Raw genomic sequence first — 25,357 nt, 5'->3', positions numbered from 1 at the left:
AGTTGCCGCCTGAGTTCAACGCAAGAGAGTGACTTCTGGTTGATGCCAGAAAGGAGGGAGTAACTGTGGAAGTGGAAATCATTTGATATTTAAATAACAATCTTCTGTTGCAAAGTAACCTGCTGTGTGTGTGTATATGTGTGTGTGTGTGTGTGTGTGTGTGTGTGTGTGTGTGTGTGTGTGTGTGTGTGTGTGAGAGTGAATCTACCATCTATACGAACTCAATTACTTCGTGGCCCACAACTCGGGGTGTTGACATGGAGACCATTTAGCTCTAATTTTTCACACTCAGCTGTCACATCTCTGCAGTCAAAGCAAGAAAATACTACTTCGATTATGAAACTCACATTTATGCATCGCAGTTCCAAGCCGTCACATTCGATTAATGTCAGCGGAGAATAGACGACTTTATCTCAAAGACAAATCTGAGAACAAAGTGCTATCCACGATGCCATCAACTGCAGGCTGAGACTTGTGAATTGTGGATGAAAGAGGAAACTCTGACTCTGAAACTCTGAAATAAAAAAATTTAATTCAAAAATGAAATTAAATTAAACTGGCATTGTTGATTTATCTCTTTCTCAGTGATGACATCGAGGGGAAGGACTACAGATGGGCTTCAGTCTGACTGTCAGTCACGGCCCATAATCCCAACACCGCTGATTGGATTTTTAATGGAACTTCTGGTGAACCATACATTTTGAATTCAGAGTCCCTGGAGTTGGAGCCCATCCCAGCATGCATTGGAGGAGTCCACCTTAGAGCTAAACCACAACTCTGGTGAGACACCCCCCTGAAGAACAATGTCCATTTTCTTTAAAAATATATAGAGTTTGAATATCAATATAATATGTATACAACTTGTTTAATTAACCACATTTGGGGGGTAATCAAATCATACAGACTTTGTTATTATAAAACTAAAAGTTAAATATTTTAAAGTGGAAGATGACGCCCTACCAGAGGAAGATATGCAGGGGGATCGTGGTCATTTTGATCTATATAGAGGCTAAATCCCTCCCCTTCTGATGGCCACATTATTTCTAGAAAAATATCTATACTAGTCAACGGAGAGAAACTAATATTTTTTTGATCCCATTTGTATTGTGCCATGAATTCCACACGTGATGTTTGTCAATTTAAAAGATAATTTTGCAAGTCAAGAAAGTCCCAATTTGTCTTAAAACTGTGAGCACGTTAGCATCTTCACTGTGCTCATGTTAGCATTGTCACTTTGAGCACGTTAGCATTGTCACTGTCAGCACGTTAGCATCTTCACTGTGCTCATGTTAGCATTGCACTGTCAGCATGTTAGCATTGTCACTGTGAGCATGTTAGCATATTCATTGTGTTCATGTTAGCATCTTCCGTGTGTTCATGTTAGCATTGTCACTGTCAGCATGTTAGCATTGTCACTGTCAGCATGTTAGCATCTTCACTGTGCTCATGTTAGCATCTTCACTGTGCTCATGTTAGCATTGGGGTGTTAGCATTTAGCTGCTGTGCCTAAATGACACAGAGCTACTAGCATGGCTTTCGACTTGTTTTGCCATAAAATAGCTAATTCATGCTTCCTACTCTTTTCGTGACATAAAACAACTCTTTCAATGTGACGGAGTGAATCAGGAAATCACGCAAATCCCTTTTAAGATGGGGATCTGAATTGTGAACCAGTTACTTTTTGGTGAAGTGTGACAAATTTCAAGTCTTTGCAGGTTTCCTGATTGAAAACAGGGAAGCGCAGCGCGCAAAGGCAGGCTGGTTTCATTAAATGTGACAAGTAAGTAAATTAACTTTTCAAGCATGAATGAGCCCTAAAACAAAGTCCCTTTAAAAAGACGTTGATTTCTGAAGGAGGTCTCACACATGCACCGAGGTGGTTGTGGAATATTCGATAAAAGAAAACGAGCCCATGTAGTAACACGTGAATGAACAGATTGCACATCGTATTATTTTTACTTTAGCTTCTTTGTTGTGGCTTTTCTTTTGTGAGCCTAAAAGTACGATGAGTCAAAATGTCAGTATTTATAGAGCCAAGGAACTGGGCCGAGAAAGAGGAGAGAAAATGAGACACTCGATACAAAATGAGAGAAAACAGAAGAGCGAGGAAGAAAGAGCACTTTCAGATAATGACACATCCACCTCCTTCACGAACCAATGAATTTAAAATGAACGTGGACACAGTTGGTCGGCTAATATAGAAGGGGGGCCAAATGTTTCTCTCAAGTGTGGGTCAGAATCCAAAATGGGTGTCGTGTCGCGCCTTCTCATGAAGTGAGAGTGTAATTCACCACCCAGCAGGACGAATGCAGCTGTATTTCTGTGCATTTGGAACAGACAGTTATAGCTTCCTTCTCCACAACATATTCAGAGAGGCAACTAAAGTGAAGATTTCTGACCTTATATAATGGATTTTTAATTAGATGCTGCTGTTTGTCGGGCTAATTATCCCCTAGCCTTGACTCTGTTTCCTTTAAGAGAAATCAAGTAGGTGGCAGTTTATATGTATAACTCTCTTTCCTAATGGTGTTTTTTTTTTCTTTGCTAAAGAGTTAACAAGGTCTTGTGGAGGGGCTTTTTTCCCAGCGCTTTGATTTCCTGAGCAATTCAGCGAAGGAAGCGCTGCGAGAAGCAGAGAAACTGGCAATTATGGTGTCATTATCATCAGCACATTGGAGAAGATTGTTGGGCTGATTAAAGGTTTCGGGTGTTTAATAATATAAAGAGACTGATACAAGAGGGGAAATATTAGTCAGATAAAAGCAGTGTTTTAGCTGTCATGGGGTTTGGTGGGAATTTGCACACTTTGTGAGCGCTTTATTCATCAGCTTTGACAAGATAACAGAATCTAACTACAAAGCTTTTAGAGCATTGTTTTAAGCGAGTGACAAGAAAAAGAAAAATCTTACTTTGGACTATTTGTGGTGCAGGTGATGTATTATAAAGCTGTATAAACAGGCACACAAAGTCCGTGGTCTATTTTCTATAACATAAGATCAATACTGGGGTGGAAAAAAGGATGAAATCGAATTTCTGTACATGAATGATCCTTTAGCTCTCATGTTAGTACTTGAAGCCCGATCAGTGGCTCCACACGTTTAAACCATCTGTTATCGTTTCCCCTTCAATCCACACAAGATGCTCCGGCACCAGCATCCAGGCAAAGACACGACACCGTGGAGGGTTTTAATTGCCGTAATGCTGGATTCATTGTGTGCATTCAATAAAGCTCTGCAGGATTTTGAATGCTAATAACTTACTCTTTAGATGAAGAATGCCATGTGTAAATTATTTATGATGAGCTGAAACACTGGAAGACAAACAGATTAGTGTAATTATTGCAGGGTGTTTGTTTTGTCAAAGAAGAGACGAGCCAAGAAAGAGAAATATAGAAGATACAATACAGACATCCCTATTAGCATTTTGTATTTAAAGTGAGAGTGCAACATGTTGGGAAATGTGCTTTTCTGCTATTTTACAGAAATCCCACATTAATCTGCTGCCCAGTGCACCCTGAAAAACAGGCGCTTGGGAACGTTGCTCTTTCTTTTATGCGGGCCTTCCGTGCTTCTACATTTAACAATGAATTTGAACGACCCCCAAGGATGCTGCCGTTAGAATCATAGACAGTATATAAGAAGTGGATGTAGTCATCAGTCACCCATTGGTTTGTGGACTGATGACGTTGGACTGCGAAGGAGTGACGTTTCGAGACGCCGTATACGGCTCTAGTAGCGGCAGCGACTTGTCAATCACAGTAAGCCCCGCCATAAAGCACACCGTGCTTTATGGTCTATTTGACTCTAAATGGACCATCATTTACTAAATAAACATCATGCTGTATTGAAGAAGACATGAAACTAGAGACACTTTGATGTAAATTTAGAATGAACTATTGTATTATGCTTATAATCTACCTTCCTGTGACAGCAATGCATTCTGGGAGTCATAACGTCAGCTCACTGTGTTTCTTTTCACAGTAATTAACTGCTCACCACTGAAAAATGTGTGTACAATTTAATTACAATAATTTACTGTATTTCTCTGATACAGTAGAGCTGCTGTAAATTGTCCACTATCTTGCTGGTGAAACTGCTGCCAGTAAAATACTGTAATTTATTTTTATGTATTTTTTTACAGCCAATTGCTGTATCCTTTGATTGCAGTTGTGGTATTCTTTTGATGCGGTAGATAATTGTATCTTATTGGCAAAAGTGCTGCCAGTAATTTACTGTCATTTTACAGTAAAACATTTTACAGCAAAAAATATGTATATATAAATTGAATGAATTTCAACCGGATTATGCAAACTGAGAATATTCTATTTCCTCACTTTCTTTAAAAAAGGGGCACAGCCTCATACCTATGCAGACACACACACACTCACTCACACACACACTCTTCCAGTTCCTCATAAAGGTGTTGGATGGGGTTGACCCACCAGATCGTTTGTATACACAGAACCATCCGAGAAGCCGTCGTTGGAAAAGGTTTCTGATATAACTGATGCTATTGCAGCATCTAACCTTTTCAGGAGCCGCCATTGTTGTTTAGAATGAACAGTCAACTTTAACTTTTGCTTTTACAGGGGACACGAACAGCGGCCTCCTGGGTGAAAGTCCTGTGCACTTTATACTACATCACCTGACTTCCTTAGCAGCACTTGTGCCCATCCTGGCTCCTCGATCAGCGCTGGGCAAGTTAGTCAGGAAGTGTAATTAATTTATTTTTACTTATTACTCCTTTAAAAAGTAACGATGGTACTTTACTCATTCTTTGGTTTCAAAAGTAATTAGATATGTTACTCATTATATTACTGTATTACTCTCGCTGAGCAACATGCTACTACCCAACAGGATTTCGTGGGTTGTATACAAACTATGTTGCATTGTTTTTTTGTTGGCAGGAGCAGTAAATGAGAACAGCCTGCCTGCTCACCCGTCCTCACCGGCGCTGCAGGATAGTCTACCGTCCCAGATGGTTTATTGTGCTTAGCTATGAGTTGTACATCTGGGTTCAAACCTGGTTATTACCTGAGCTTATACAGTCATCTCGAAACATGTAAGGAACAAATGGCAACTGTTGACAATTGATTTCCTGACTGTATATAAGAGGTTAACATAGTCACTGTGACGTCACCCATTGGTTTGTGGACTACATTTCAAAACCGTCGACATCTTGTTTTCTTGCAACTAGAAGTAACACAAGCGAGTGGAACCGACTGCTGAATGAGACATTTTTAGGCAAATAAAATGTTACAATTAACTTTCATGAAGTGAAAACACACTGAGAAAGGGTTAAAGTTGTAAGACAAAAACACAATCAGATCAGCAGATATGATCGGTAAATAATTCACTGTTGCAATCAGTATTTCTCAACTCCCTATTGTTCTGCCACATTCCCATCACTTAGTTTCAACTTGTGACCCATGTTCCTCTTTGTTTTTATCTTTGTTTGCGAAATGTTCTCATGACTTTCTCGACCTTTGCCATCTGCACACTAAGTATTTTACAGGGGTTTTTTTATTTTCAGATGCTGCTCTTGCAGTTTGGGCTCATGTGATTTGCTTTGTTTGCAACTTTGTCGACTCATGCTTCTCTAAAAATTCACATCAATATGTTGATCGTCCAAACTGATTTGTTGCCAGTCAGCCTCCTGCTGTATGAAACAGCTTTGTAATGTTGATTTAGTTGATTCAAAGTTTGTCCTTTGCCTTTAGGTGTATACATAACATTGTCTGCCTCTTGTAGATAAATAATGTCACATAATTGACAATATATTTAAACCAATTTACTTTATAAGAATTGTTTGGACTCAATGTTGTTCTATTATTACAGTCATGTCTGTATGAGCTTACTGGAATTAGGGTTCATTAGAGGCCACCAAAACCTGAATAAACTTCATACCAAGCTTTTTTTATTTTTGGGACAAAACTCAGGTTCAGTTTTCACCTCGACGTTCAATTCGACAAATTTAATTTTGAAAAATGTATAATATATATATAGAGGCAACACAAATGTCTGTAGCAAAAAATATATTAATCCATTTTTAGTTATTGAGAAATTTCACTTAAAAACACAATAAAAAGTCAGGGTATCACTAATTAGACTTAATGAACTTCTGTGCAAAATATCATGACAATCCATGGACCAACATTGACATTTGTTTAGCTTTAACTTAATGATAATTAATAATATGTTGACTTTACTATCTCAAAATGAATGACGTAGTTATGTTTGGTGTAAAAGATCTGACATCATGTCGTAGATTATAGGTCAAGATTTTGACTTAATATCTCACCATTTTGACTTACAACAAATAACTAACTATATCATCACCATAACAAAGTAAATCCATTCTGCAAACACGACTAAAACAATTTATCACCATAAAACAACGTAGCACCAGAGTGTGTTTGTCACAGCGAAGCAATATGGTTGTTTTTTTACAATTCAGCTATACAATAATACATTTTGCAGGACTGATGATGGCTGTGAATGTTAGTATAAATAACTGTTATCTAAAGCTGCAGACACAGCTGAATGTAATAATCAAAAGCCTTGCTGGAGGGACTGTGAACACATTTTAGAGGCAGCAGTTTTATGGAGGCGAATTAGCCAAAACACGTGATTTCACTGCCTCATGCCACAGATGTGGCTCTAATCCAACAGTGTTTGTGTTATCTCTTGCTCCTAAACATGACTCAGTCATTTCTAAGCACAGGATTACTTTCTAACAACACTGCTGGCTTGAATTTAGCACCATCATGTGATACATACTGTAAACTCTCCATGAGTCAGAAGTTACATTTACATTTTTGAATGCGCCCGAGTCTTACTCAGTAATGAGAGAAATGACAGTAATAGCAGGAAATATACTGAAGCTTTGTGTGTGTTGAGTTTTCTTCTTGTAGTCGGAATGGAAGCTGTCTGTCATCCGATCCTTTGAACAACATTCTACTGCGTCTGCAAGATGTGTTTCTCCGGAATTAGCCACATGATAACAATTCGTTTTTGGAGTGTGCGTGATAAAAGGAAGAAACAATCTGCAAAATGGACCCTTTAGGTTTCTAAAACCCAAATAAGATTATAAATGAATTAACACCTCTTTATCTGGAAATGTTCAAACCCTCATGATCTGAAGTTAATTGGCTTTTCATTTCTGTTTTGGGGCATTTTATTGTATTTGTCATTTTCATTTGCTGATACACTGAAACGTTTTTTTATGTTTTGTTTTTTGCAGAAAGTTGAATGAGGAAATCAGTACCTCTCTCTTTGATCTTTTTCACATGTTTTTGGTTTGTTTCATTCCCAACCGCTGTGGTCATGAACATTGGAGGCAAAATGTGCCCATCAACACCTCAAAAACGTAAAAATGCCAATTTATGATTTAACTATGGACAGAGCAAGGCTAGCTGTTTCCCTCTGCGTAGAGTATTTATGCTAAGCTAGGCTAATCTGCTCCTTACTTAAAGGAACAGTGAGTAACATTCAGGGGGATTCATACGCTACAACAGGACTGAATCTAATCTAACTTAATGTATTGTATTGTATTTATTGTATTTTATGAACATATCCGTCTAAATTACAGGTCATCATCTTCAGCTGTTTGAATGCCATTTCTTCTCACAATCCCTCTAGATCCCATAAAGCAGGAGACAGAGGAACGTTTGAGGATAAGTGTTCATTATGAGGTTTAAGGTCTTGTGTTTTGCTGCAATTCCATGTTTTTATTTTCCTTTTAGTGAAATCTACAGTTGCAGTACTTTTCAAGCAGTCGTGCTGTGAGACTTCAGACATGCTGTTAAATAAATCTGTAGATGTTTGATTTTCAGTATTTGGATAAGTTACAAAGGAAGAAAGAGCCTGTCTGTGATTGTGATGTTTTAATTGCTCAGTCCCCCCCCCCCCGTGAGGTTTTATGAGAGAAAGGTTTAAGTGTGATGTGTAGACTGAGGTAGAACCCCGGATGGTGGTCTCTGATTTGTGGGACGAGGTCGCCACAAGCTGTTCAGTCCTCGTCATTACAAAACAGATTTTATTTACTCACTCAAACAGCCTGTTGAAACAACAGCAAATGAATATTTCACCTGGTGGAAGACATGGCTTTACTGGCAGAATAATAATAAATGAAATAAGAAGTATATTTGTGAAAGAACCAGTGGTGAAATGTAACCAAGTACATTTATACTGTACTCAAGTACAATTTTGAGGTAACTGTACTTCACTTGAGTATTTTCTTTTCATGCCGCTCTCAACTTCACTACATCTCAGAGGGAAATATTGTATGTTTTACTCCACTACATTTATCTGACAGCTTCAGTTTTTACAATTTAAGATTTTTTCACAAAATATATGAAGCGTTATTCGTTATAAATTTAACTACACAATACAGTTGAAACAATTAACAGACATTAATTGGCATCTATTTTGATGGTTTTGTCATGTAAAAACATTCTGTGGTTCCAGCTTCACAAATGTGAAGATTTGCTTCTTTTCATATTAATAATAATATTTGTAATGTAATCGTTATATAGTTGAGGTTAAACCAAACTGTCAAGGAGTCAGGGCTCAGAAATGTGACTACATTTCTCACAATTTATAATTTATTTATAACAATTATGAGATAATAAGTCATAATTATGAGATGCTAAGTCATAATTACGAGGTACTAAGTCTTAATTACGAGATACTAAGTCTTAATTATTAGATGGTAAGTCATAATTATGAGATAGTAAATCTTAATTACGAGATACTAAGTCTTAATTACGAGATACTAAGTCTTAATTATTAGATGGTAAGTCATAATTATGATAGTAAGTCTTAATTATGAGATACTAAGTCATAATTATTACATGGTAAGTCATAACTAAGAGATGGTAAGTCCTCCATACATGTGCCTTTTTGATTGTGCAATAAAAAAAGAAAGAAAATCAGAACTTGCACTAAAAGCCGGAAGTGACGTCGCTGGAGTAACAGCTTCCGCTCCTCCAATCAGCTGATATAAAAGTCGGCAGTTTGTGGACAACAAGTCTGAACCGCTCCGTCATTGTTGTGTCCAGGAGGCTTTTAACTGTCACGATGAGGGTCTTGCTCCTGGTCGTGTTCGCGGCGTTAGCCCTCACCACCGACACACTTGTTCGGTAAGAATGTGGAATATATGCCTGTTGTTTTAATGTGTTTGAGCCTAAAGGAACACGGTGTATGGGAACTGATGCTAAGCTCTTAGATGCTAGCTCGTCTGTGTCAGCGGGGACAGCTGGTCTCGTGACTCTTTTAAACTGCTTAGTTGTGCTGCGATCCCACCACTTCTCTGTAGGCTCGTGATAGAAACCAGTTCATCAGACTGGTGGTGGATCCTCATTGTAGTTTAAGGATTTATCCTGTTAAATATGTAGCAAAACCAGCTTTATTGGACGTGTGTGTGTGTGTGTGTGTGTGTGTGTGTGTGTGTGTGTGTGTGTGTATACATATACACAATGTGTTCAAACACACAGAAAGAGACATGCACCTAAAAACAGGGACAACACAGTTAAAAGCTAAACATGTAACTGCCATGTACAGATATAAGCTGTGACATGTATAGACGGTAAGACCGCAGTGCAATGGTTGCTGGACTACATATGTGGTTAGTAGTGTAACTGGTTGCTTTGTATACATGCAGTAGGTGTGTTTTAAATGTGTGACATTATTGTTGTATTTTATTTTGCACTCTTTACGGTTAATTGTTAATTATCTTTATCAGTTAAAGCTTGAGACTGGAGTTGTGATAGAAGAACCAGTCAGTGGGGGAAGAAATGTATAATATATAATACTTAGTTACTAGCATTGTGGTGATGGTTGTTTTTTATTTTACAGCCTTTGTTTCCGCTTGTGTCTGTGTGATGGACTATAATGAGTCCAAACTTTAATGTGATAGTGACGGGAAATAAAGGATGATGCTTTATTATTTTTAACTGTTGCTCTCACCCAACCAGTCACACTTTTATTAGTATCCTTTAAATTGGTCCCCCCCTTGCTCTTGTTCCAATGCTGGATGCTGATTGGTTGTTATTTAGCTGATTGTGACACTGATGAAGGCCGGATGTCTGCGTTTCCTCCTCTTTAATACCAGCTTATAGTTGAGTCACACTCTGCATTTGTAATAGCTTAAGACACTTTTCAGCTGCTGTAGATTTAATCTAATATCAAACATGTTTTTTGTTTATGTTTCGTTGCTAGTATCCTGCCTCCTTGTTTGTGCTGAATGCTTTTATTGTGAAGCACGCTGTCACACTTTGTTTTGAAAAGGTGCTATATTTGTTATCATTCTTTATTGTGGTTGTAGGTGATAAGCAGTCTAAGCTCCTGGAACTTGTATTGTGCATCGTTGCAGCCCTCGACTATGCTTATGCATAGTTGTGATCTTGTGTCTCCAGAACAGTTTCTGTCACATGATTTGTTGGTGTCCATTTACAGGCACTGAACTTTATACTGTCTGCAATATGAGTCAGATGTCAATGGAAGGAATTTTAAAAAGGAAGTTTGCTCTTTGTTTAATTTTTATATTGCTTGTTATTAGTTGAGTCTTCATGAACTCATTATAATAGATGTAAGTTCGTTATTAGGTCGGTGGGTGAGACTAATGTAGTGTAATACAGCAGTCCTGTGATAAATCATCCTCCATGACGGTTCTGTGGAGCTGGTTTGATTCAACTTTAGACTGAATTGCAGATGTTTCTATTATTTTGTCCACCCCTTGTATATCAATGAGGGTATGATGCATAGCAAACACTCTTTATAACACAATACAGTAGGGCTGCACCTAACGATAGAAAATGTCCCGAAACACAAGATGACATCTTCAAATGTAAATTTTCTTTTTGTCCACTTAAAAAATTAAGTGTGCCGTCATAGAGGAAAGAAACCAGAAATTATCACATTTAAGAAGCTGGAATCAGAGAATTATAGTCGATTTAAAGTAATTAGAGTCGACGACTAATCGGTTCAACAGCACATCAAACTGTAGGATGTATTCCAGGACTGTTGCATTAAAGTGCATTGGTTTTAGCTCATTGTAGCTATTAAACTGAATGCGTTTTTAAAATATTGACATATTGGGGTCATTTCTGGTCACAGATGTTGTGTCACAGCGCCTACAATATACTGCAACCCTCTGAGAGATACCGCTCTGCAGATAAGCATGAAGAATGTGGGTCTGATCTGCAGTTGTGTTTATACTTTAAGTTAAGCAGATAATCAAATTCCACTGAATCTGTCCAAAAATGTTTAGATTCAGAGATCTGGATCTGGCTTTGTAGTAAGTCCTAAATCCCCCGTCTGTTTCTTTTCAGAATTCCCTTAAAGAAATTCCGTTCCATCAGACGTGAGCTGACCGACTCGGGGAAGACGGCCGAGCAGCTCCTGGCCGACCGGCCCTCCCTTAAGTACAACTTTGGCTTCCCCTCCGGTAGCGGACCCACTCCAGAGGTCCTGAAGAACTACCTTGATGTAAGCATCACTCTCCAGACCACTGACCTGTGGACCCTTTAAAGTCTTCTTCCCTTCCCCCAATGCAGCGCTCACAAGCCTAAGAGCCAAGCTGGGGGGAGAGAGACGCGCTACAAAGGTCCTCTTGTGTTTCTACAAACGGCTTTTTTAAAACTATCGTTAGTCGCGTAGACACAGAAACACGGTCCAGCTTGAAGAAGTCAAACTGTTTAAGGAGCTTAACTACTGCTTTAGATAAAACTGCAACGAGAAATGTTGCTCTTAGATTTGAGCGCCACAAATGAAATTCACTGTCGTAACATTAAGTTAAAGGAATAAACGTCAAATACAAACTAAACCATCTGAACCGCTACATACCGCTGAGTAAGCGTTTCATTCTCTGTAATCTAAGCAAAGCAGTCACCGCCACAACAAATCTGGCAGCTTTCAAATGTTGCTCAGAGAAACAAAGAGGAAGACTTTGAGAGTCCTGGATGACTCGACAAAACTCTCTGCAGCCTGACTTTTGTCAGGTTTTTGACCAGAGTGACTTTTAGTCACATGAAACGGAAGTTTGCTTCACTTCCTACGTTTGTTGAGTCGTCGTTTGTTGAGTCACACAAAAACAGCAGCGAGTGATTTATTGTCGTGACTCTGTAACTATTTGACCTGCGTCCTTCTGACATTCGCTGATACCAACAGCTATGAGGCCTCTTCATCTTCATCAGATTGTCTGAACTTGACTGAGCTTTGAGACCTGGTTGTTGTTGTTGTTGTCTCTAGACTCTCATACGGGCTAAAGTGCAGCTTATTAACCGTAAACTGGATCCTGACTGACCTCATAAGTGAAGTATTCTTTAAATACAAATGGCCTCTTTTAGATTTATATAAGGGTCTCGATTTATAATTGTTAGATGAGAACATGAAGGTTATTGAGTTCATGATGCTAAAATATCAAACAATGTTGTTTAATCTAAAAGATTGTGGAGCCAAAAAATGTGGCTTTTAATTTGCACATTAAAATGTGAATGTTTTATTTGAGCAATAAAACGTATTAAATTAACTACAACTGAATTCTCATTGGTGATATTTGTGATCAGCACACAGCCGGTCATATGAATGCTCATCATCAAAGATACTTAAAAAAACATTCCTCAAACTGTTACTGTGTTGAACTGGAGTTTAAAATCCTGCATCTGCAAGTTTTAAACTGTTTTCATGACTGAAACGCTGTAACTAGACTAATTGATCACCATCGATAATCGTGATCACACTTGTATTTTCAGTTTTATTCATGCTGGTTGTGCTGAGCTTTATTGTTACAGCGGACTATCTGTAGAGAATAAACCTTTATCTTGAGTTAGTGAAGCCACTTCTGAACTGAAGTGGCCGGCTCAGTTTCTCTGCCGTCGGTAGAAACGACCCGTTTTTCCGCCATGATGGATTATCCTAATCTCTCTTCCTGAAAACAGCAGATCAGCTCGGGGATTACGTGTTCTCCCACATGGATGCATTTACTGGTGGGCTCCTTCTCCACTAAGCTTGTTAACACGCTTGTTGTTTTCTGGTCCAGGCCCAGTATTATGGTGAGATCGGCCTGGGTACCCCTCCTCAGCTCTTCACCGTGGTGTTTGACACAGGTTCCTCCAACCTCTGGGTTCCCTCCGTTCACTGCTCCTTCACAGACATCGCATGCTGTAAGTCCAACTCGAGTCCTCGCAAAAACACACTCCCCCGCATGTCGGCTGTAAAATAACATTTCTGCATTGTTGTCTTTATCTTTTTCAAAGTGCTTCACCACAAATATAATTCTGCCAAGTCCAGCACCTACGTGAAGAACGGCACTGCCTTCGCCATCCAGTATGGGTCGGGCAGTCTGTCGGGCTACCTCAGTCAGGACACGTGCACGGTGAGGTCGCGTCTCAAACGGTAGTTTCAGATGCTCACGGATCGGCACGAAAGAAAAAGATTCTATTTTATTGGAAAAAGAAATCTTGTCACTAGTAGTTTAAATTATAAGCTGGTTCGAGCTCGTGTTAGGAAGTTAAACGGCTCATAATTCATCTCTAATATCTATTTTATATTAATGTGAAAACATCTCGCATCTATTTTAATACGATTCTATTTAGTGTATATACTGTGCATTTTTATTTACTTTATTTCCTTAAAATGAATAGGTCCTGCTCTGGTTTATTATATTGTGCATTTTCCATACTTAATAGTTTTATTTTATTGTGTAACCTTGTTTGCTGCTGCCACAGACAAATTTCCCCTTGGGATGAATAAAGTATAATTCTATTCTTCCTTCTCTTTAAGTTTGTGACCAAAAACTGTATTTTACGAGGTTACATGTGAACACATCATGATAACGTTATAATTCACCTTCTCCGAGTACTCATTCTTACTGAGCAGAGCCTGAACGCATCATAACACTGAACAGAGCCTCCATTACTAGCTCTCCTCCTGGTGATTTAAACACAGATTTGTTGTTTAAAATGTAATGTTAGAGATTAATTGTTGATGTCCTGATCGCATGTTTTTACTGAATATCATCCGATAACTAACTTCACACTGTGATGGGTAAACTGTGTAATTAATCCTCACGGATCGACTACGGTCCGGCACACCACTAGTTGACTAGTTTCAGAGGAGTTTCACTTGATTAACCTTATTTTATTATTGCTTTTCTAGATCGGCGCCCTTTCGGTGGATAAGCAGCTTTTCGGTGAAGCCATCAAGCAGCCCGGCGTTGTCTTCATCGCCGCCAAGTTCGACGGCATCCTCGGCATGGCCTACCCACGCATCTCTGTGGACGGGGTGGCGCCGGTCTTTGACAACATCATGAGCCAGAAGAAGGTGGAGAAGAACGTCTTCTCCTTCTACCTGAACAGGTGGGGAACCGACTTTGATAACGTGTTATTACCTGCTGCTGTTCAGTCTGTTTCTGTAGGATGCAAAGTCAATTCTCTGTTTCAGGAACTAAACCAAAGTGGGACCTGCCGGATACTAGACTCATTTATGTGCTGTTTGGAGTCGGGTGAAGTTGTTTGTGTCTTTCCGATTCTCCGCTGGTCCTGGGACCCTGTTGGGCCGGTTATTGACCCAAAACATCATCCAGGGCATCAATTTTCTATTTGCTCTGCTGCATGCACGGTGATGCTTTTCTTTATTTTTCTGCCTGCCCAGCTGGACAATAAAGAAGATAAAGCGTTACAGATGGATCGTTCTCACTAATGTGGTCGGGACATTTAGTGACATCAGAGAACAAATAACACGTTGTTCCTCTTCTGAATGTAGTCTTCCAATATTCTTGTTAATGCTCGATTCCTTTGCATCTCTGTGTGAGCTATACGAACTAAAAAAAAAACACTTATTTCAGTTGATTCATGACATCAATCTCAGTTTGACATGATCTCATTCTGTATGTATATATTAATAACATTGGGTGAACTTGACTGTGAAAGAGGTCGCCCATACAGGAATATAAATAGTTTTATTTTTATTGAGTACTTCAGTCTCAGAGCACTCTGCAACCGTTTTCAACAACAAAGATAATTTGTCAGAATCTGAGGTTGGAGGAATAAATATTGGACACAAAAGCACAAATTAATGCTAAAGTTGCTTCATGTCTGCTGGATGTTTAAATGGACAACCGTTTAAAAAAAAAAAAAAAAAGTCAAATTGCTGAATAATGTATAAACTTGGTACCAAAGGGAACTGATTTAAACTTTGTTTGCTTTGATTTTACTTTTCTTGAACTAAATCGGTTGACAGAGTCCAATGTAACCAGAACACACACTGTTGCATTGTGGTCGCAGATGTTTCAGAAATACAAAAACAATCTGCGTGTCTTGACACCACGAGGGTTAAATGAGAAACGCTTTATTGTAATTTGTTTAAAACATTTGTATCCTCTGACGTTGATCCGGATGTTTTTCCGTCCGTGGTGACGAAGCTTGAACTTCCCGTCTTCTCTCTCGTCAGGAACCCGGACACCGAGCCCGGCGGTGAGCTGCTGCTGGGAGGAACCGACCCCAAATACTACACCGGGGACTTCAACTACGTCAACGTCACCCGTCAGGCCTACTGGCAGATCCGCATGGACGGGTGAGAGCTCCAACATTACACTTTAAACGAGGATTGGAGTGTAATGTCAACACATGAACATTAGAGTGTAGGACTCTAGTTTCAGGGCAGTGAGCATGTCATTCCATTTAAAAAGTGTTTAGTAACAGAAACCAATTCTGGCGGCACACTCCGGATCTGACGCTTCATGTGTTAAAGCTGCATTCTCTCTAGTGTCCACCAGGGGGCGACTCCTCTGGTTGTATAGAAGTCTATGAGAAAATGACTCTACTTCTCTCTTGATTTATTACCTCAGTAAACATTGTAAACATGAGTTTATGGTCTCAATCTCTAGTTTCAAGTCTTCTTCAATACAGCATGATGTTCATTTAGTGCATTATGGTCCATTTAGAGTCAAACAGACCATAATCTTAACTGTGTTCCAGGATGTCGGTGGGCGGCCAGCTGAGCCTGTGTAAGGACGGCTGTGAGGTCATCGTGGACACGGGGACGTCTCTGATCACCGGCCCCTCTGCGGAGGTCAAGGCCCTGCAGAAGGCCATCGGAGCCATTCCACTCATCCAGGGAGAGGTGAGACAACAGGACTAACGAGTATCGTCCCGTCTCAAAGCCTGATCGCTCTTCTTCTGAGCCACAGAGCTCCGTTTAAAAAGACTTTTCTTGTCTTTTTGTATTAGATTTGTTCACTATTAATATAGAATAACATTAGCCATTATCCTTGTTTTATTTTTATTGACTGTCTTTTTACATGTGTTGAAGTAATGACGGCTACGTTCAATAACTTTTTATTGTATTATGTTCTCCAATGTTTCATTTCATCTAATTATTAACAGGTTTCACTACATTGACTTCATTTTTGTTCTGTGTCACTGTCCAATGCAGTTTTATTTTTACATTAACACAACTTTGTATTCTGGTCGTTTCAGTACATGGTGAGCTGCGACAAGGTCCCAACGCTGCCCGTCATCACCTTAAACATTGGCGGCAAACCCTACTCTCTGACCGGAGAGCAGTACGTCCTCAAGGTGAGACTTCCTGTGAGAGGGGTGATGTTTATCCTCCAGCAGGGGGCGACAGAGAGGTGGCTCCTTCAGCAACAATAGCCACTGTGTGGACTGAGTGTTGTGTCATGAGAAACTAAACAGTGCAGCTTTGTTCTACTTTGCTGAGCTGGTTTGTTGTCTGAGGAGTGATGACTCATTCCTCTGTTTCATCTGTTTAAGAACATCTCTGACTGTCTTTCTCCTCTTTATTATCCAGGTGAGTCAGGCTGGAAAGACCATTTGTCTGAGCGGCTTCATGGGTCTGGACATCCCTGCCCCCGCCGGGCCCCTGTGGATTCTGGGAGATGTATTCATCGGGCCGCACTACACCGTCTTCGACCGGGACAACAACAGGGTGGGCTTCGCCACGGCCAAGTGAGCACATCCTGCGCTGGAGCCACATGTTCAAATGCAACGCTTTACGAAAACAACAAACCTGAGCTGCACACCTTTTCTGTTGCTTCGCGATCGAACAGTAATTAGCAATAGATGTTTGTGTGTAGAGCCTAAATGCACCGATCACAACAATGTGTACGATTTCCAGCAGTGTGTGAACGATTGGTGACTTGATATGTTGTGACTGGTGAACACGATCAGGGATCGTCGCCCTTTTTAAAACATCAAAGTGATCCTTTTTTTTTTTTTTTTTTTTTTGTTTTTTAAATCGGGGATTGTAATTTGTTTTTAGGAGGAAGTTGTTCCTCTTCTACTGACTTTGAGATGTCTTGATGTGATTGGCCTGAATAAACCGTTTTTAAAAGTAGTGGTGATGCGTCTTGTTAATAGCTCCTCTTAGATGGTGAAAACTTACCTTAAGAGCACTAAACAGATTAAACATGTCGACACACATTTCCCAAAAGACTGAACTTTTTTATTTTTTTTTATTTTTAAATATCAATGTTTTTGAAAGTGTGAAACTTTAGATGTACCAGCGAGGCGATCCCAAGACTCAACAAATCCTTCAAACTTTATTATTCCCTTCATCACTTACACGTACAAAAAGTCAACTGTACATTAACCAAAGATTCATTCATAAAAGTAGTTATTTCACTTAACGTTCTCAATGAAAATACAGTCTACATAAAAACGTCCCCTCAGCTGTTTAGTATTCAGTAGATAAAGTTTGTCTTCACAAATATCGTTCACTATAAAGTCCGGTTTAGTAAATCTTCATCAGTGACCTCGTTCACCGCAGACAGAAATCACTCCTCAGGGTTTGGCCTTTTATTGCTGACTCATGTTATCAGCTGACTTCCTGATCTGACTGGAAGTGACTAAAACATCTATCATGATAGTTTTATATCGTGTGTGTATATATGTGTGTGTGTGTGTGTGTGTGTGTATATATATACTGTAAATGTCTGTAAAATTCACTTTATAAACACGATAAAAAAAAACCGGATGGGATTTTCTGTTCTCGATCAAGTAAATTAAATACCTCACAAATCAACACTAAATCAAATTAATGCAAAAAATCCAGTAGATCCAACATTACAATAACGTTCTAATAAGGCATCTTTGTTTATATAAGAGAAACATAAATACTATTCTAATGGGTTTATTAAAGGTTAATAAATCCTTTAATGCTTTATAGATCACATAAGTCATTAAGAACGTCTGCTTTAGGCTCCAACTAATCATTTTGACCTTCTGGACTAATCCATTAATTTATTAATTTTAACTTAACATTTAAAGCTTTAGACTGAAAGAGTTCTGATGATAATCTGTAGTTAGTAACTTGCCTTGCATGGTAGAGGGAGCAGTTAAACTTAGTTGTTTTGATCAATGACAAGTACTTTATAAAGCGTTAAGATTCGTTAACAGCTAATAGATCATTAGTTACAACCAGAGGACAATGTGTTGCTTTTTTCTTGTCATATGACAGAATATGTAACATCTTTGAGTTTTTATTGAACACAAAACATCTGGCTTTAGAAAATGTATATTTTATCGACGAAACAATTACTCGAGAAGATAATCTGCAGTAGATAATGAAACATTAATTACAACATATAAACCCTTATTATAAATGATGCCTTATTAGAAAGTGATGTTGCTTATCGACTTGCAACATGGCCCTCAGCTGACTTTATTACAACCTGGATGTTATTTTAGTAGTTTAGACCTTCGTTTCTATCCGTTATGAGAACATTGTACTCATCGAACTTACTGCTGACATCTGGAAACATGAGGACATTTCTACAAAGAAGTCGAGTTGTAAACAAACCAGCAGTTTGTCTAAATCCAAAGGTTCCCCGCACGCATTCCTTTTGTGTGATAGGGAGACCCTTTATCTGTGAGTGCCAGCGTTTCTAAGTATATGTTTTAAGCATTTCATGAAGCTTGGATCTTTCTTCTAAGATACTCACAGCAGAAAATAAATACTTTTTGGACCTTTGAATGTGTTCTTGAGGTTTGCCAGTTATCCAGAGATGTTGGACGTGTCGTCCTGGACCGCTGAGACCTCCCTGTCGCAGGCTGTCGTCTCCAAAACAAGAAAACAAACAGCTCAGGTTCATTCTCTGACCTCTGACCTTCTGCCGTCAGCCCTCCTCCTCCTGGCCTCCCTTCTCCTTTCCTGAGCCGGTATTCCCACGGTCCTGCTCCTCACCGGGCTCTGTGCTCTGGCTCTCCTGCCCGCCGTCGGACCCTCTCACCGGGGCTGCCGGGTCTCTGACGACCCCCTCCATATCCAGCTGCTCCTCCGTCTCCTCCTCCACGGGGCTCACGGTGTCTGGGATGATCTCCACCTCGATGTCGGAGGAGTCCCCGATCTCCTTGAACCACACCGTCTTCTGGCCCTCCTTCCTCCTCTGCTTGATGAGGATGGACCTCTTTTCGTACTCGTCGTCCGCGTCTCCTCTTCCTCTCCTGGACGGTCTCGCGGAGGGGCTCCCCTTGGGGATGTTGTTGGTGTGGACGCCGCAGGAGGAGCAGTGGCGGCCCCGTCTCTCCATGGGGAGGACCCGGCCTCGGGCCTGGGGGAAGGTGCGCCTGCGGCTCTGGTCGCCCTCGGTCTGGAAGCCGTCGTTGGTGTACTGCAGGGAGTCCCTGTGGCCGGACTGGTGCTGGTCCGACTTCAGGCAGGGCCCCAGACACTACAGGCAAAGGAGAGAGGGCCCTCATTAATACAGCAGTTAATGAAGCATGGAGGATATCGGGGCATTGTTCCATGCTGCAGATGCCACCGTGGTTTTCCCCCCGACAGCGAGCTAGCTTCATTTGTTCTGTTTTAACACAGAGCCCTTCTGTGGATTTCAGCTGATGAATATTCATCAAAGCCACACACGAGCAGCTCTGAAAAGGCAGCTGAGTCTGTGTGACGACTAAACCGTCACAGTGTGGAGGTGGCTTTGAAACGCAGCGAGATTAAAGGCTTCAGAACTGTTAGAAGGCAGAAAAACATTAATAGCTTCAAAGGAAACGATTATTTAAAGGCTGTTTCTTTATAAAAATGGGCAGAACAAAAATTGTTTCTGACCATGAAGAAAATAATTTAAATGCCAAATTCAGTGGCATCCCCTAAATCTATATAAGGTAGTATTTCTTGCCAAACAAGGTGTTTAGAAATTATTTTTTAAAGTGTATGAGATGTGTTGCAAGTTAAATACTCAGAACACGTAATGTAAACAATAATAAAACGCAGCACAAATAAGAGATTATTCATTGTAAAGGCAAACGTTGTTTTTCTTTCACATTCCTTTCACCAATTCAAAAGTTTTCACTTTCACAACTATATCAGTAGGCGATTAGCTTAGCTTAGCATAAATTCTGGAAGCAGGGGGAAATGTTCACCGAGAATAATTTGCAGCACGTAAACACAAATTGTTGCTTTTGTATTTCTGGTTGTGTTCAGATTAAACAAATAAGATACAATGTGTTCAATTAATGTTTCACTTTGGTAAGAGCCAGGCTAGCTGTTCAATCCGGTGTCCAGTCTTTATGCTAAGCTAAGCTAATCGTCTCCAGCTCTAGCTCCATACTTAACATACATATACGAGGAAAAGGACGATGGTCTCTCGCTCTCTAAAGAGATGAATGTGTCACAAGACTTCCCGTGTAACTTGAGGTTAAATAAAAATTTGTTATAAACAAAAAATGTAAAATTGGTCACAGGTTTGATAATAACTTTGTAAAGAAACTTTGACAATAGCCTGTATAATAAAGATGTTTCCCTTTAAAACTATTGTTGTTTTCATTAACATACACATAAAAGCCAAAATGTCAAACTATTCCATTAATATGGGAGATTAATATCTAGCACATTAATTAACAATAGAACCTAAACGACATGGAAAACCAAAACAAGAGAAATGCTGACCTCGCATATTTTGTCCATGCTGGCGTTTCCCTTCCACAAGCGGGAGATCAGGAAGCCAATCACAATGAGGCAGAGGACCAGCAGAGCCGCCATGACCAGCCCCAGCAGAGCCATGTCGCCCGGACGGTAGCCGACGTTTGAGGGAGACGGGATGGCCACGGCTGCACCGGGAAGACGACGGGGGAACGTTTACACGTTTCATTTTAAAAGCATTGTGACCTTTTCATGACAAACCACACTATGAGCTTTTTATAACATACTGTATATGACATTTTTATTGGCTACTTTTTAATGACTTTTCTGGCATTTTTTACGACTTGATAACTTTTTATGACTTTTTTAATAAAAGCGCAAATTTGAGGAAATTATAAATCTGTTCTGAATGTGACTTTCCCTTTTAATTTCTCTAAAATCATATGAACATGGAATACTAACCTATGAGGAAAGGTCTATATGACAGGTCAGATATGAATATAACCTTGGAGCTCCCTTTTTGAATATAAAAACAGTACAGTAGAATAAACTAAATTTCATTATATGTAGATTTCACATAATGTGCAATATAATGTCCTTTTTCGTCCTTTTTGGCCAATCAAAGCAACCATACCGATACATCATGACCAAGCACACCCCGCGGACCTAATGTCCCAGTTGGCAATCCAACATCTCTTTCTGGTATTCATTGCATATCTATATCACATCTATTGCATATCTATTGCATCCTCACAGCTCGCAGCTAACAGTGCTGACAGTGTTTACCATGAGGGGGAACAAGAGGGTGGGCACTACGCTTCCACGACAACGCCGTGGGTAAAGTACAAGTCCCTCAAATGTGACTTTAGTACTGTACTTTAGAAAATGAGTTACTTTACAGCACCATCAGTCAGTATCACAGAGAGTGACAGGGATGGTTGTACCTGGTATGACCTGAACAGAGAGGGCAGCTGTTCCAAACTCCCCTGTCGTTGGGTCCACGGCTCTGAGCTGCATTCAGATACAAATAAAACAATTTTACCGCTTAAAAAACAACAAGTGTCAGTAAATGTATGCAAAGGTATTTCATTGTGCTTGATCTGAAAATGTTTACACGTCTATCACCTGAAGCGCGAAGGACTCCGTCTTCACGACTCTCTTGAGGATCACAAACCCGTCTGAGGTCACGTTGACGTAGCTGCTGTACTGAACCTCATACTTCACATCTGGATTCGCACCCTGACACACAAATAAAACATCAATAAAATGCAACAAAATTAAATGATTTAGGGATGTGAGGTATTATCATACGCCATTTAAAGCTGCATTTACTAATGTCTGACCACTAGGGGGGCAGATAGCAAACAAACCCACTTAAACACAGCTCTCATTGTTTTAGCTAGTAGGTCGTTGACATATCGAAAGACACAGAGAAACAATATCTTTCATTTGGAGTCGTGTTTGTTTCAATCTAGTGAAAGTTCCTGGAAAAGAAAATCTGTCTATTCAGCTTCTGAGTGACACATCTCTTCCTGCCGATTGGTTCTGAACCGGCAGAATAAATGTTAGATGTCTCTGAGCTTGTCTTCTTGTCTGCATTATATTATTATAGCGTGAGAACCAACACAATGACGGACAGAAGATGTACCAAAATGCCCAGATATATCTTTCTTATTGTTGCAGAAGAAGAATTCACCCTGGCCTGCACGCAAAGAGAACTAACTGTGTTGTATGACAATGTTCCAGCGCCAAGGCCGCATGGCCGCTTGTTTTTCATTGTTGTCAGTCTGAGACCAAAATGTCTGTAACGTCGGCCCCCACCTTTGCTCCTTCTGTATAAAGAAAGCGTGCTCACATTACACTTGGTTCTCCCTCACTGAGACTGTACGCACTCTGTTGTGATGATTGAATCTTCTCTGCGCAGAGAATAAATACTCAAAAGATAACCTCTGGTTTCCGGTATTCTTTATTTCAGCATTAAAAGACTCACGCATACAGTTTGGTGTTGCTATCGACCCTGTCATCATTTTTGGTGTCTTTGAATTTTAAATCTGCATAAATTGATTTGTTTTGACACCTTTGTGATGAATGTGACTCCAATATTCTCTCTCTTTGAGCTCTGTTTTTGGTCTCCACCAAAGCCTGAGTGAAATATCTGTCGCTTTAGCCGCTAAATACTCGACTTTGTTCACCAGCTGGTCTCAAACTGAGTCTGCCTGCTGTGTGCTGCTGAGCAGGTAGTGTACAGCGGCTTTCTAAAAGGTTGTTCTCTAAAAACAGCAGGAAACTATACGCTGATTGTTGGTTGTAAACTGCCACCAAAACATTGTCTGAAAGACCCAAAAGAACTGCAGAGTTTGGTGACAATTGTTTTATGGTTTTGTCACTATGAACTATCCATTTCACATAATAATCATTTGATCCATTGTTAATGTAGGAATATTGATTAGGGCAGCGTTAAGAGCATTTTAAAATGATGTTTAATGATTGTCCTCAGTTCAGATACATGTTGACGAAAGTTAAATTGTATTATTTTTAATTAGCAACACATTAATGGTGAGACTGGAGTAAAAGTATCAGTTGAAAATTGAACATTAAGGGAGGTTTAACACTCACAGCGGCGAAGTCCTCGTCCCGAGCTCGGACCCTGAAGGGCCGGTTGGTGCTTCTGTCTCGGAGGATCATGCTCTCGGGGACAGAGTTGCTGTAGATAAATCCTTCGTATCGCTCCTTCTCAAAGCGAGGAGGGTTCCTGCTCTTCTTCATCACGTCGATGGTCACCTGCGTCACCGCGAACTGATCCCTGTTGGTGACCTGTGACGCCTGATGTGCCAAGAGAGGACGACAAAACGAGTCGGGCCAACGTTACATCCAGAGTTTCCATTCAAATCCCCACAGAACAACAGCCAAGAGAGATTCTTTTTACCAGAACAGTGAGAGTTATTGGGCCCACGATGTCAGCAGCTTTAGCCATTGAGATGTTTCCTGTTTCCTCATCGATCTGGAAAATATTTCCCTCATTTCCTGACGATGAAAGAAAACGTCATCACAGTGATGGAGAAAATGTGTTTTTACAAATCATACTAGATCACCTCTACTACTACGAGTACTTCTAATGATAATGACGATAAAAGTAAAAGCTGGTGATGAGTGTGCTGTTAAAGAGGAGTTACCAAACACATCATGACCGGAAGCAAATAGCAATAGATGGTGTTGCTGAGTTCAGACCTCGGTGTATTCTGTAGCTGATCTGCTCGCTCCGGTTCTTGTCTCCGTCCTTGGCGAACACCGGACCGGGCTCCAGCACCAACGGCCCGTCCTGTGGAGTAAAAGTCATGTGCTTTAGTGCCTCATCTTTAAACAAATCCAGCGTCTTTTAGGAGAATATTACGGGTTTTTTCCAAAAGAAAGTCTCATTACCTCGAGAGCAAACATGTTAACTTACGGTGTAAGTTTCCTTTTCACCAGAACTGCATGTGTTTGAACAGATGCTGTGAAGTGAAATATTATAATTTAAACTCCAGAAAACGAGGCTCACCTCCTTCTCGGTGAGATTGACTTTGCCTTTGTAGCCGCTGCTCACACACAGTTTGGCGATTCCCAGGTTGGTCCTCAAACAAGGCTGAAACCACGGAGGACGGTTATCGACGTCCTTCACCTGCACTGCGATGGTGGCCACGGAGGTGAAGAAGGGCTTGTCGGAGGCCGAGCCATCAAGTGTATCCTGGAACATGTGACACGTATTCACAGGTCAAAGGTCACAGAGAAGCAGCCACACCTGAATGATGTTTTATTAAATGGTGACTGTACCTGCACGTGTAGAACCAGAGAGATCTTCTGCACGACATCGTAGTCCAAGATGCTTTTCACAATTATCTTTGGAGTGTTGATGTTTTCCAGACGAAAGTATTTATCCTGGTTTAACAGACAGAGAGAAATAGGAAATATATCATACATATATATATATATATAAGATTTAAAGAATATATATTATAATTAACTATATTTATAAAGCATCTTTCCAAATAAAGTTATGAAGAGATTTACAATCAAATGAATTCAGGCTAAACTCAGAGTGCGGCTCTGTGGAGCTTCGAGTCTCTGCAATGCCAACTATGTCATGAAAATGTAATACAAAAAGTATAATGTGCGCTGTCCCCTACAAACACATCATTAATAAACATACAGCACATCTTGAAGTTCCCTCAGTATCTTGCTGCTCTCTATAATTAAGATATAACATGTGAGTCAAGTGTCACTACATCATCACGTCAAACGTCTTCTTACTGTTGCAGGCTCCAAGCGATAGTACAGCGGCTCTGAATCAACATCTGATGCTTCTATCAGTCCCACACTGGAGTTGACTGGAGTGAGCTGCAGGAGACAAAACTCAGAGTCAACATCGTGCTAAAACCTCAAACACACACACACACACACACACACACACACACACACACACACACTAA

At 40.1% G+C, this 25,357-nt stretch overlaps 2 protein-coding genes across 2 annotated transcripts; one reads left to right on the top strand and one right to left on the bottom strand.

Annotated features, from left to right (window-relative positions):
• Nucleotides 1–8,993: 8,993 nt before the first annotated feature.
• ctsd (cathepsin D) lies at nucleotides 8,994–17,360 on the top strand. The gene is made up of 9 exons (XM_031848614.1): nucleotides 8,994–9,142; nucleotides 11,333–11,489; nucleotides 13,042–13,165; nucleotides 13,259–13,377; nucleotides 14,160–14,359; nucleotides 15,453–15,575; nucleotides 15,980–16,124; nucleotides 16,481–16,579; nucleotides 16,815–17,360. Exons 1-9 carry the CDS (start codon nucleotides 9,081–9,083, stop codon nucleotides 16,974–16,976), a joined length of 1,191 nt encoding a protein of 396 aa, XP_031704474.1. The 5' UTR covers nucleotides 8,994–9,080; the 3' UTR covers nucleotides 16,977–17,360.
• LOC116384165 (uncharacterized) lies at nucleotides 17,230–25,330 on the bottom strand. The gene is made up of 10 exons (XM_031848613.1): nucleotides 25,179–25,330; nucleotides 24,702–24,806; nucleotides 24,430–24,615; nucleotides 24,120–24,210; nucleotides 23,818–23,915; nucleotides 23,508–23,714; nucleotides 22,017–22,130; nucleotides 21,836–21,902; nucleotides 20,919–21,079; nucleotides 17,230–19,695 (listed from the first exon to the last, which is right to left on the bottom strand). Exons 5-10 carry the CDS (start codon nucleotides 23,863–23,865, stop codon nucleotides 19,141–19,143), a joined length of 1,152 nt encoding a protein of 383 aa, XP_031704473.1. The 5' UTR covers nucleotides 23,866–23,915; nucleotides 24,120–24,210; nucleotides 24,430–24,615; nucleotides 24,702–24,806; nucleotides 25,179–25,330; the 3' UTR covers nucleotides 17,230–19,140.
• Between the last annotated feature and the right edge of the window lie 27 nt (nucleotides 25,331–25,357).

Source organism: Anarrhichthys ocellatus, unplaced genomic scaffold (genome assembly GCF_004355925.1).
Source record: "Anarrhichthys ocellatus isolate YVR2014 unplaced genomic scaffold, GSC_Weel_1.0 scaffold8, whole genome shotgun sequence".
NCBI classification, from domain to species: domain Eukaryota; kingdom Metazoa; phylum Chordata; class Actinopteri; order Perciformes; family Anarhichadidae; genus Anarrhichthys; species Anarrhichthys ocellatus.
The sequence above is the reverse complement of the archived record's forward strand: the minus strand, read 5'-3'. Positions and strand labels throughout refer to the sequence as shown.

Excerpts from the sequence above, each read along its gene's own strand:
- LOC116384165 (XM_031848613.1), bottom strand. The coding sequence starts at position 23,865 with ATGGCTAAAGCTGCTGACATCGTGGGCCCAATAACTCTCACTGTTCTG. Across the intron at positions 21,903-22,016 it reads CGGAGTCCTTCGCGCTTCAG|CTCAGAGCCGTGGACCCAAC; the intron begins GTGATAGACGTG and ends ATCTGAATGCAG. Across the intron at positions 19,696-20,918 it reads GCATGGACAAAATATGCGAG|TGTCTGGGGCCCTGCCTGAA; the intron begins GTCAGCATTTCT and ends CTTTGCCTGTAG.
- ctsd (XM_031848614.1), top strand. The coding sequence starts at position 9,081 with ATGAGGGTCTTGCTCCTGGTCGTGTTCGCGGCGTTAGCCCTCACCACC. Across the intron at positions 9,143-11,332 it reads ACCACCGACACACTTGTTCG|AATTCCCTTAAAGAAATTCC; the intron begins GTAAGAATGTGG and ends GTTTCTTTTCAG. Across the intron at positions 11,490-13,041 it reads TCCTGAAGAACTACCTTGAT|GCCCAGTATTATGGTGAGAT; the intron begins GTAAGCATCACT and ends TTTCTGGTCCAG.